This window comes from Guillardia theta (assembly GCF_000315625.1).
Source record: "Guillardia theta CCMP2712 unplaced genomic scaffold GUITHscaffold_252, whole genome shotgun sequence".
NCBI lineage: Eukaryota > Cryptophyceae > Pyrenomonadales > Geminigeraceae > Guillardia > Guillardia theta.
Genome location: NW_005434424.1, coordinates 34,112 through 45,633, shown reverse-complemented (window position 1 = coordinate 45,633; position 11,522 = coordinate 34,112). Strand labels below are relative to the sequence as shown.

At 53.8% G+C, this 11,522-nt stretch overlaps 4 protein-coding genes across 4 annotated transcripts; 2 read left to right on the top strand and 2 right to left on the bottom strand.

Moving 5' to 3' along the window:
* Window positions 1-30: 30 nt before the first annotated feature.
* GUITHDRAFT_148883 (hypothetical protein) lies at window positions 31-2,349 on the bottom strand (the record flags this gene model as incomplete). Its single annotated transcript, XM_005818994.1, has 7 exons — window positions 31-142; window positions 488-688; window positions 805-839; window positions 992-1,072; window positions 1,115-1,182; window positions 1,261-1,393; window positions 1,546-2,349. 7 exons carry the CDS (start codon window positions 2,347-2,349, stop codon window positions 31-33), a joined length of 1,434 nt encoding a protein of 477 aa, XP_005819051.1.
* Window positions 2,350-3,662: 1,313 nt separating this feature from the next.
* On the top strand, window positions 3,663-4,637 carry GUITHDRAFT_82616 (hypothetical protein; the record flags this gene model as incomplete). The annotated part of the gene is made up of 8 exons (XM_005818993.1): window positions 3,663-3,756; window positions 3,809-3,861; window positions 3,924-3,962; window positions 4,066-4,122; window positions 4,181-4,255; window positions 4,304-4,376; window positions 4,422-4,473; window positions 4,523-4,637. Coding segments are annotated over 8 exons (558 nt in total), but the record flags the coding sequence as incomplete, so codon positions are not given.
* A 2,924-nt stretch (window positions 4,638-7,561) lies between these two features.
* On the top strand, window positions 7,562-8,296 carry GUITHDRAFT_121769 (hypothetical protein; the record flags this gene model as incomplete). The annotated part of the gene is made up of 2 exons (XM_005818992.1): window positions 7,562-7,693; window positions 7,766-8,296. 2 exons carry the CDS (start codon window positions 7,562-7,564, stop codon window positions 8,294-8,296), a joined length of 663 nt encoding a protein of 220 aa, XP_005819049.1.
* A 2,017-nt stretch (window positions 8,297-10,313) lies between these two features.
* On the bottom strand, window positions 10,314-10,535 carry GUITHDRAFT_82615 (hypothetical protein; the record flags this gene model as incomplete). The annotated part of the gene is made up of 1 exon (XM_005818991.1): window positions 10,314-10,535. A coding segment is annotated over one exon (222 nt), but the record flags the coding sequence as incomplete, so codon positions are not given.
* Between the last annotated feature and the right edge of the window lie 987 nt (window positions 10,536-11,522).

The following is an 11,522-nucleotide window of genomic DNA, read 5'->3' as shown; positions in this document are numbered from 1 at the left end:
GTCTCGCACTTCTCAATGAAGGTCGCGCTCCTACTCCTTGTGGACCAGGGAGGTCTGGGAACGGCAAATCTGGAAGAGTTTCCAGACATTCTCTATGAGAGTGCCAGTGAGTTGAGACAACAAGATGGCGTTGTAAGAAGAGCTAGAGGAGGAGGAGGAGGAGGAGGAGGAGGTGAAGGGAAGAGGAGGAAGAGGAGGATACGAAAGAAAAGGGGCAGAAGGAAGTGGGAGAGGAAAGCACAACGTGCTATTGGCGATGGGACGACGAAGAGGAGGATAGAAAGACAACGAGGAGCAGGTTGAAAAAGAAAGGGGGGCGGCGAGGGAGGGAGGGAGGGAGGGAGGGAGGGAGGGAGGGAGGGAGGGAGGGAGGGAGGGAGCGAGGACGATCTGAAGGAGGGAAGGGGAAGGAGGAAGACTGGTGGTGGTGGAGGAGCAGGACGGATGATTGTGGGGAAGGCAATGGTACACGTCACTCTCAACTCACCGGAAAAATGTCGTCGGCTCAAACCCGCGATGCGCCATGATCTCTTGCAAGATGCCCCGCTCGTGCGTGTTCCATTGGAAGACCTGCTCCATGCTCGCATGAGAAAGCCGGGAAGGGAGGCATGGGGACGCTCGCTCCTCAGGAGGGAGGCGATTGAAGTTGGCAGTCTCTTGCTTGCACGACGTCCTCCAACAACAGTCCCTGGCATGGACGGGGAGTGAGTTCAAACAAGGAGAGGAGAGGATGGTTGAGGCAGAGGAGGGGTAGGAAACTGTCTCTCTAACAGAGAAACGAAGTCAATGCGGTCAGTTGTTAACCTTGCTGGATTTTGATGGACCTGGGAAATACCAAACTGTGGGTAAGGGCAAGTTCACGGCAAACAAAACAAGAAAGCAGGAGAAGAAAGCAGGAGTTGAAGACAGGAGACAACAAAAAGACGAGTAGGATAGATGAAGCAATCACGATAATAAACATGTCCACCACAGCCACCGACACAGGACGCACCGGCCGTTGCATCCAATGGAAGTATGCTCCGCAGAACGGGCGATCGCAGCCTTCGCACTTGAGAGGAGGCCGCTGCTCGTTCTATGCCATCATACCAAGGGTAACGCATGCTATCGATGTCACCTCATCAGCCTCAGGCCTGTCAGGCATTAACTCGTTGCACTGAGAGCATACGGAATGATTGTGCCGCCCTGGCAAGCAACGAAACGAGTCTGCATGCAGCAGCCCATCCGTCAGTACCCCATCCCATTACCGCGTCCCTCGTCCACCTGGAGCAGGATGGTTGCAGTTGTAGCAGAGCGGCTCCGTCGCAGGAGCAGCGTCATACTCGTCGACCAGCACGAGCGACTCGCTTCCCCTGGCGTACTTGGCTATCAGTTGCCGCGCCATCCTCTCACACTCCTGACATGAAAGAAGCCTCAGTACAAACAACGAGAGACGGGATGGACGCGAGAAGGAGGAGAGGGAAGGGGGGAGAAGGTGGGGGGGGGGAGGAGGGTAATGGCGGAGGACGAGGAGGTGGTAGTGGAGGAGGAGGAAAAGTAGCGGTTGACCTCCTCCTCCTCTCTCGCCCTCCTCAGGGACGGGTGCTTCTTCAAGAAAGCCTCGACCGACTCCCCGCACTGCCGGTCTCGAATGACACTCGTCACTCCCTGCCGGCACATCGGGCAACAGTAGCTTCCTTCTCCTGCCGCCTCCTGGTTCCTCCACACGCATGCGCCACAGAACTTGTGCATGCAGGGGAGGAAGGCGACGGGAAAGAAGAGTATCTCAGTGCAGATCACACATGTGAGCGACTGTCTCATGCTGTCTTCTTCGCGACCCTCCGGCTCCAATGCAGCCCCGAGATCTTGATAGTCGACCCTCTGCGTCTCCTCCCCATCCTCCTCCTCCTCCACTTCTATCACCTCGGGAACTTGCTTGAGCGAGGCCCGGAAAGTGCATGAAGGGTTGTGTGGATCTAGCTCAATCACTGAATCGCCATCTATCTTCATCCTCTCACTCTTCAGAGCCCTTCCGTTCACGATAGTTCCGTTGGTCGATGTATCCTCAATCCACAATACCCTCCCTCCCGCTCCACCTTCTCCTGCTTCACTCCGGCCACCATCTTCCGCCATTCTTGGTCTCTTCCTCCTCCTCGAGGAAGACTGCTCATCAGGAGCGGGATCCTCGCTGGCATCCTCTCCTCCCGGTCCTCTACTGGACAACACACAGTGATGCTTGCTGACGTGCCGATTCCCGGGGATGGCGATGTCGTTGGAAGAGATCCTCCCGATGGATACCTTCTCTTTCTTGATCTGGAACACCTTCCCATCATCGAATACAATATGTATCACCGACTCCTCCTGCTCAGACATCTAGGGAGCGGATTGGGTAGTGAAATAATCAACAACAAGGCTGGGACAAAACCACCACTGGAGCTCGTTTCCTCTGAGATCACAGCACCAGAACTTCTCCTGTTGCTCTACACCCTGCCCTCCCTTTCAACCTGTGCATGCGCTCAACCACGCCCTGTCGCCCTGCCATAGCTTGCACCAGCATAAGTTCCGTTCACCATTCCGACCAATACAAAGAATGTTACTAGCTGTGGTGCTCGGTGTAGCTATGTTGAAATTGAAATACTACCCATGTTTTATACCTGTAAAGTAGGGGTACTGGAGTCTCTGAGGCGGATCTGGTCGTTTCCTACCAGGGGGAACTTCTGAAACATAGGTGGGAAACCGGAAGTTTCGGAACCTCAAAGTTGCACAGCAAAGTTTAAACTTTCAAACTTTGGGAGCTATCGGGGATGGCCGGGAGGACGCATGTGGTGGTGGCAGTTGCCCCGAGGGAGGAGGAGGAGGAGAAGGAGGAGGAGGAGGAGGACAGAGCGGAAGATGGAGAAGCAAAGTTTGGCAGATCATGTAAGTAAAAATCAGCCAATGATGGTCTGATATGGACTCTTGTTTGCTGCTCTTGCTCTGAACATGAAAGCACAGCTCTTGTGGATAGGCTGTTTGCCCTGAAGCTTCCTGAGTTGGACTTGCAATGGAAAAGCTCAAAGAGAAGGTGGGGAATGCGAACCTGACAATGCTGCGGTCTTGCTCAAAGGTGGAAGGGCAGGTGTGAGGAGGAGGACGCAAACTTCACGGTCCTTGCCTCTGCTTCCATTCGGGTCCCAGAGTACACGGATGAGGTTGAGAGACAGATCATAGAGCATGTCTGCAGCTTGAAGGCCGAAGATGGTTGTGCGTTTTTCAATGAGGCGGAAGTTTGGTTGACAGCTCCTTGCGAAATCCCACTGAGAGACGGAAAAGTCGAGGTGAGATCAGATCAGCGTTGAGCTCTCCAAGTGATGAAGGCGCGAGTAGAATTTTGCAGCAACCAGAGAGACGCCTTCCGATGTGTGTCTGCAGCATCTGCACGATAACGGGATGTTGGTTCTCAAGGATGCCGTCCCTGCTGATCGGGTTGGAGACTTGAAGCGAATCGTTCTCAAGAGGATCGAGGTGCTCCGTGGGGATAGAGGATGCTGGGGCAGGGATTGATGAGCGCATAGGAGGCTGAAAGCAATCTCAGAAGGAACCATCCGTCGATCAGTATAGGACAAGATCTGTTCGCATTCAAGGAAATGTGAGGAAATTGGTTCCTCCTCGCCCCCGCCCCCCCACACACTCCGCCCATTCGAACTCGGTTTCGCAGGAGCTCGCGAGGAGCACAGAGGTTTGACCTTCTCCTTGAGCAAGGGGAGACCTTTGCACCTATCTTCGAGCTGTCCCGCTCTGGTGCAGCATGCGTGGAGCTTGAGGTGATGAACCTCTCATGTTGATCCGACAGGACCGTGGACGGAATTCATATCAAGCGCTATCGGCAAGGATTGGATTTGTGATGTGAGAACTGTGTACGCTTCGTTGACGACACGTCGACGAGCAAGTTTGAATGTTCAGGACAGATATCCGTGATCTACTCGAGGCCTGGGGCGGACGATCAGGTCAAACCAATGACTCCCTTCTCCCCACCGCTTCCTTATCTGCTCCTCGGTCTTTTCTATTGGGCACGCACACGCTCTTGAATGGTCTCACTGTTCGATGTAGGACTGGCATTCCGATGGGCCTCATCTTATTGTATCATCTCAGAAGAACCTTCCTAGCGTAAATCGGCGTTGCTATGCTCGACTTGCTCCGACGCTGAAGCGTTCCTCCCATTCAGTCCGCATCCTCCCCTTATGCTTTCTGCGTCTTCCTTGCTCTCATTGATCTTGACGAGCTCGTCGGATTCACTCAGGTCACCTTCATCGGGGCATACCCTATCTAATATAACATCCCATCCCAGTTCTGGCCCGGCTCGCATCGAGAGGCTGGCCTCGCTGGGTTCGGCTCAGCTGCTCCTGTGCTGGGCTGCGCAGGTGACTGATCGAACATCAATTGTGCATGCTGAAAACCTCTGCCAGTTGACGGAATCGTGGGGGCTGGCGGTGCAGTCGTCTACGACTACAGGCTTCTGTGACTGAACAAATACGGTCTCTATCATTGTCACTAATCGCTCTCGCAGGCACAGGGGGATGGCGAACAAGAGCCAAGGGACCCAGCGGGAGATACTGCAGTTCTTCTACCATGTTCCCGAGTACGTGGAAAGGAAGAACTACGGCTGTACAGCCTTGTTCTGAGCAACATCAAGATGGACGGGGATGGAGGGAATCCTGTCCCCTCTTGAAGCATCTAGTTGTGATATTTGCAGCATCGCAGAGGTGATGTGCTGCTGGAATCTTGTGCCGTCTGTATACTTGCGTCTGGAAGATTCCAATACACCCGTCCCTTCCTTCTTGCCCCCACCTTCAAGAATGGAACTGAGGATGTGTTCTCCCGCCCATGCCCTGGAACGGAATTGACCATGATTTCTCTTGATACATCACTCCTCTAATCTCATTCTATCCTCTTGATCAAAAAACAAAAACATCCTTATGTCTTTGTCACAAAAAGAGGCGACTCACTTATGTCTAGAACTGAAATCACTCTCAACATATGACATCATAGCCTGATGATTCGTCAAAATTGAAACTGAATGCAAGAACCATTTTCTTCAATGAAAACGATCTCACGAACAACCACCAATCACATACGCAAAAACAAATCTAACTACAAGTTACTCTCAGCACCATCACTGCACACAACAGTCTCCCTCCGAGAGTGAATATAATGCCCAACCAGATTTACTTCTGGGCATTCATCTGAGCCGCCTGTTCTCGCGCAAGTTTCTCGCCAGCCGCAAACCCCTTCTTGTAGCCAATGGAAGCCTGGAAGCCCCTGGTGTATCCCTTCGCATCTGCGTCCAAGTCAGGCAACATGCGCTTTCGACGATCAAAATACGAGACGACCAAACAACACCTCATCAGATAAACGAGTCGTTGCACATAGACACTGTTCCACGTGGATTGCAAACTAAACAAAGCAGGATATACATTTGCTATCCCTGCATGTCATCAAAGACTGGTTCAAATTGTACAACAACTATAAGAGGCTGTGCACTGTCAACACAAACTCTCCACCGACACAAAACAACCTCTACTCGATAGACCCTTGCAATTCATTGACGAATCAACCACAACCATGGATCTTCAGGACACAAAACCGCCTGCACTTACCACTTGCCTCTCTTCTCAACACAGCACAACAGCACAACAGCACAACAGCACACAAAAACAGCAGATCAAGGTCATTACACTTGTAACTGAGCAACAACACACATGTAACACAACAACAGTGCAAGATCATAACACAACAACAGCGGCAGAGCAACATCACAGCACATGTAAGCAGTAAGACGGCATGTGTTCTCGTCTCTTAGCACTCACATCCAGACTTGTAGTCGAGGTTGTGAAACAGCTTGCTGAGCATCCTTCGCGGCTCTTCGTGAGAAGGACCCTACCCTGAATGTCTACTTGTTGTGACTACCCCACCCTGAATTTTCCATTACATGACCCCCTCATTATAAAAAACTCTGAAGCTCTCACCACCCACCCGCGTTTGTTGGGTTGATTCTATTTTAGTTACCAAAGCGGATGAGTCCGCCCCAGCGCCATCCACCATGCATGATGCCTTTACTCAAAGTTAAGTTAAAAATCAGTACGAGGACAATCAGGACTCCGGGAGAGACCGTAACCACTGCCACCGACGAGGACTCAGGCTTGACCGGTCACCCTGACACTGTCGCACAGGCCAAACGGCGAGAAGAGAAAGACAGCGAGAACCAAACCCAATCCTGCCGACTGCTGTCCCCCAAACTTAACTGATACCTTCACTTAACTGCGCGCTGCCGGGACAATCCCCATGATGACTCTCACTGACTCCCGTCACCCGTCAGCCTGTACTTGGGCCCGGCGTATGTAGTCACGGTCACTGCCGCGCCGTCACGGCACTGGCCGGGCTCGCCGTCAAGTCAGTGACCTCCAAAGTAGCCGTGCTATGCGGCGGCCTGCCACACGGTGCGACCCGGCCGCCCGGCGTGGCGCAGTCTGACTGTCAGGGTGATCATGAGTCAAGCCTCCTCTACTCTCCCAGTGATTGTCCACGTACTGCTTGTTATGTTAACTTTGAGTAACTGGCACTTCCGAGCCTGAGTCATGGCCGCCACCGTGCCGCGGTGCACTCAGGCTGGCGGGGGCCAGGCTCAGTGGCCGCGCCGGCGGCGCGGGGCCGGGTGCTTCAAGGCTCAGCAAGTTTCGCCGGAACGTTGAGAACTGGGCCGCGGCCGGGCGGCGCCGGGCGCCGCGGCTGACTCAGTGAGCCGCCGCTGTTCGGCAAGTCGGTGACAACGGTTGAGAGCTTGCCGGGCCGCAAGAACGTGACGGCCGGGTGGCGGGGGCGCGGCGCGGCGCCGGCCCGGGCCGGCCCGGCCGCGGAGCCTAAGGCCCGCCGCATGATCGGACGCCGCCGGGCCCCTCAGACTCTGAGTCAGGGCCCCGCCGGGCGCCGCACTGCACGGTCACCGCCACCGGGCGGCCGCCCGGGCGGCCCTCACTCAGGCAGGCCGCCGATGATGGCGGCCGCTGATCGGTCACTCGGAGTCTTGCCCCTATGGCGGATCATCGGATTCAAACCTCCGGCTAGAAAGGGTTTAACTTGTATCTGCTGACTGCACCATGTGACTCTTGATGTACCCTACCCTTGAGCAATTTATCAGTGATATTTATAGGGGTGGGTCAAAGTTGCTGACAAGGCATAAACCGGATACAAGTTAAGCGTGATTACTACAGGAAGAGTAGAAGACAGTGAGGAGGAGGAGAGGCGAATGGGAAAGTCGAGAGGAAGGGGAAGAATATGGAGAAGGAATAGGAGAAAGCAAGGGGTCCACGAAACACAGGAGCAACACTGACTCATTGATGTAGCAGGAACACTGCTAGAAATCGAAAATCGTCGCAACTATCGCTCTGGGAGGTGCACAGAGGAGGAGCTACTCGTTGATCCAGACTTTGTGCCACTGCATCGATTGATAGAGGTCGACCTTGTAATGTCCTCGAGTGCGATGTATGAGGATGACAAGTATACAGGGAGGGAGGTGTGAAACTGCATTATTCAGCACTTTTAGTGCACTATGTACACGAGCATCCAAGTGTTCCCAAGGAAAAAGTCTGGGCAGGACGAGAAGAACAAGCCCTTCTACATCTCAACACTGGATCTTACAAGGATGTTCCACATGACGCTTCACAATGCAGCCGAGCATCTGGTGAGTAAGAGGAGGAGACAGGGACAACCATTGCATTCCTTTTGATGGGGCCTTGTCGTAACGATCATTCAGGGAATCTCACTCACGGCCATGAAGAACACCTGCAAAAAACTGGGAGTGAAGTGGCCAAACAAGCGGGAGCGTTCCCGAATCCAAGAGGAAAGAAACGAGGGCCTTGAGGGCATATTTGCTGGCTCGTCTAGAGGGATTGGCGCTGCCAGGAGCGAAGAAGGTATGGGCGCTGGAGGAAACCAGGATCTTGCGAATGAGCATCAAAGGACTGGACGAACACTGTTATCAGCGGCGTCAAACGACATGGATGGGATGGGCATGATGGTTGGGCCATTGCCTGCTCATGGACACGCACAGGTTGCGAGGTCCAGCGGAGAGCGTCTGCATCATGGTGCAGCTCCGGGCCTCCGGATGACGGCCGGGCCAGCAGATGAAGCGGCAGGCCCTCAACATCTCACGGACGTTCATGAGAGTGAGGACTCGTGGTCCTGGAACTCCGAGCCGGAGGCTGAGGAAGGCGACTCGCCAGACCCCACCAATGTTTTCTTAGTTCAAGGCGTCCCAAGTGAGAAGAAAGCGCACGAGCCTTGATCATCAACACAGTCGAGTCAGACCGTGACCGTGAGCAGCTGGCTCACTATCTTATGTGAAGCCGTTTCACAAGTTGGACGGTCAGGCAGTACCTTAAGCAATGACGGTGATTCATCGGCGGCTTCCGATCCAAGATCATCAGCCTGATCCCACTGTTACCATAGCCTACGGTATTCATGAGTAAACCGCTGCCAAGCCTGGCTGTGACCGTCGGCGGACGCCGCAACAGTTGATGAGATTTAGGACAACAGTGCAGCAGTGCCGCCGCACCATCCCGGCGAGCCTGAGGCTCCTGATCAGTGTATTGTCCTCATTGTCCTCGTACTGTTTTTTAACTTAACTTTGAGTAACTGAGGTTTCTCAACACGACCGTTGACATGTTCTACCGCCCGGTCGGGCTACTGGGGCTAGTAGCCGCGACACAGTCCTACTGCCTGTCCCGATTTGCGGCTTTTCCGGGTCAGGAAGCATCGCTGGTGCCGCTCCGAGGACAGCAGCCCTGCCAGAGTCCACACAGCTGATAGCAACGGGATATCCGAGCTCCTGCGCTGCTCTCCTTCCTCGAATCAAGACAAACAAGTCTGTCACGGAACTTGACTCCCCTGACTGATTGCTAAGTAGTGACTTCAGCATCACTGACAGTGACAGTGCAAGCAACCAAAACATTCTTTGACTCCGGTCCTCCACTGCCGCGATCAGCCTGGCAGGGCACTGGCAGCGCAGCATACTGCATCATGCCTCATCTTCACCTTGCTCAGCGTCTCTCGTCTCCAGCAACAACCTCTAGCAAAGGCGGAACATGGAGCTCCGACAAGGAAGGAGTAAAGGCACCAACTAGTCGCCCTGTCGAGCAAATGTTTGTTCGTGATGGCCTCGACGCGCTGTGACCCTCGATGCACATCAGCAGCTCCCCTTGCCGGATGCTTGTAGGGTACGCATCATGTGCTCCGATTTTCCCCTGACGAAGTCGGACATCTTACGCAACTTTATCCTTCCCGCTTCTGATGCGTTCAACGTGGCAAAGTGCTCATCGAAAAGCTGTCACAGCAAAGTCACTCAGCTCGCTCTTCTCCAACTCAGCAAGGCAGCTCACGATGTCTCGCTTGTGCTGCGTCAGCAGCGTCTCCCCCGCAATCTCTTCACCCAAGAAGATTCTCAGTTGCGCGTAAGTTCTCCTGCCGACATCAACTACGGTCAGCGGTCGGAATCATAATGCTCATCGTACTCGATCACTTTCACAGCAGCAACCACCTCCAGCCTCCGCTCACCTTTCCTGCGCATTTTTGTGTATCCTGTCCCATTCCTCGATGTCCAAGACTTCCACACTATGAGTGGAAGAGATGAGCTGCCCGTTCTTGTCGAAGTTCTTCTTGGTGCTCGTCCTCACCAGGCTCGACTCTTCCAATCTTCCGTCCGCTGACCTCCTACATATTCGCTGGTATCGGAGGAGTCTGGGTGACATTGAGCTGAAGATGTCGTCCAAGATCATGCACAGGAACTCGACATCTGACGAAGGAAGCTCGACCTCGCAGCGAGCGGCTCGCGTTAGTATCTCCTCCGGGTTGCGGTGAAGCAGCCGCCCAAGCCCACCTCCAACCTTGATGCCCTGCCTCATGAAGCCGTTGGACTTCCACTGAACCGTCCACGAGCTGGAAGCGAAATCGTCATGACACTGCGGAAAGGAGTCTCCGCCCATCTCAGACTCTTCCTGCCCTTCAAACTGCAGCGGCGATGGCGACGTTTGTGCTTCTGGAGACGGAGGCAGTTTCGACGTGATGCTAGCAAGAGCTTGCATCAATGTTTTGATTGCCGAAGACAAGTCCTCTCCCATCGTGTTGAACATGTACAACATCGATGTGTAGTCGTATCCCAGCTGCGAGATCTTCAGAATGAGTTGAGAGAAGACGACTTGACACTCTTCAGTATTGGGGAGCCGAGAAAAATCTGTTTCAAGCTCCATCTTGCGCTGCAAGGGCCATGGGCGACAAGGAGACAGAAGCAAAGACCTTGCACCTCCATTCTCCTCCTTGACCTCCACCTGCTTCTCCTCTGGTGCATCATCCTCGAGCTCATCGTTGGACTGCTCCATCTCTCCATCGAAGGTCGAGCACTCGTGGGGCCTGCCCCTCTTCACGCATGACCCGCACGGTCGCTGCTTGTCGCACTTGATCTTGGATCGCCTGCACTGCCAGCATGCTGAAGTCCCGGAGACGGCATCGCAGTCCTTTGCTACTCCCATCCTGTAGCAGGTGTTGCAGGGCCTCGTTTTGCTGCACTTGATCTTGTGCTTGCGACACCTGGCGCATGCTGCGCCCTCAAACTTACGGCTCTGAGACGCCATGGAATGCTGCAACAGCAACACGTCCTCGCCCTCATCCATGCTCTGTACGCCTGGACTCGAGGAACGTCCTGTAAGACCAGGATGTGAGAGGCTCTCAATCCTAAACGCGATACTGTACGTCGTTAGCTCTGATCTGTTATCTCTTTCTTCAAGTATCGGAAGATGCAAGGAACTAAGAACTTGTTCTGCCGCAAACCACCCGTGACCCATGAAGAAAACCTATGTTCTCTCCTTGTCCTATCGACTTGTGTCTACCCATCCTACCTAATTGTGATAAATTGTCACCAAGCTTGACCATGATACCTCGAAGAGCTTGCTCCACCTGTCCTCACCCCCATCTCATGTTGACTAGGCTTCTCATGCTGTCTTCTATCTACAAGATGGAAGAATGCTACCCCTTCAGGCATGAGCTGGTCGGCATCATGGCTCCTCTCTGCTCAACTTCCAACCTCTCCAGGTCGTCTCCTCCATCCGGTCTTGCTAGCTCCCTATCAACATTCTTGCACCCCATCCTTGCCATCTTCCTCTTCATCTGAGACCGCGCCAGTTGGCTAGTACCGACTTTTTTAGGGTATAAATAAACCGTTACAGATTTAGTTCCCAGGCGTTGTAACCGTTGGTCCAGCCCGGAGTGTCGGACTCGGGTCGGACCGTGACGAGAATAATCCGGGGCGGGCCCACGTCAGCACTGCAACCTTCTGTACCACTGGTGTAAACAAGGTACACTTTGATCTCAGGGTAAGGTACAATAAAATTTACTCAATAAGTTGAGTGATCTCAAAGGAACTGGTCGCTGGGAAGGCGTTGTTACCACCCCTGTCTACCACCTGCATTCCCTAGTTCTGAGGGTGGGTACCCCAACCGTTGTTTTCCGTAACTTGGATT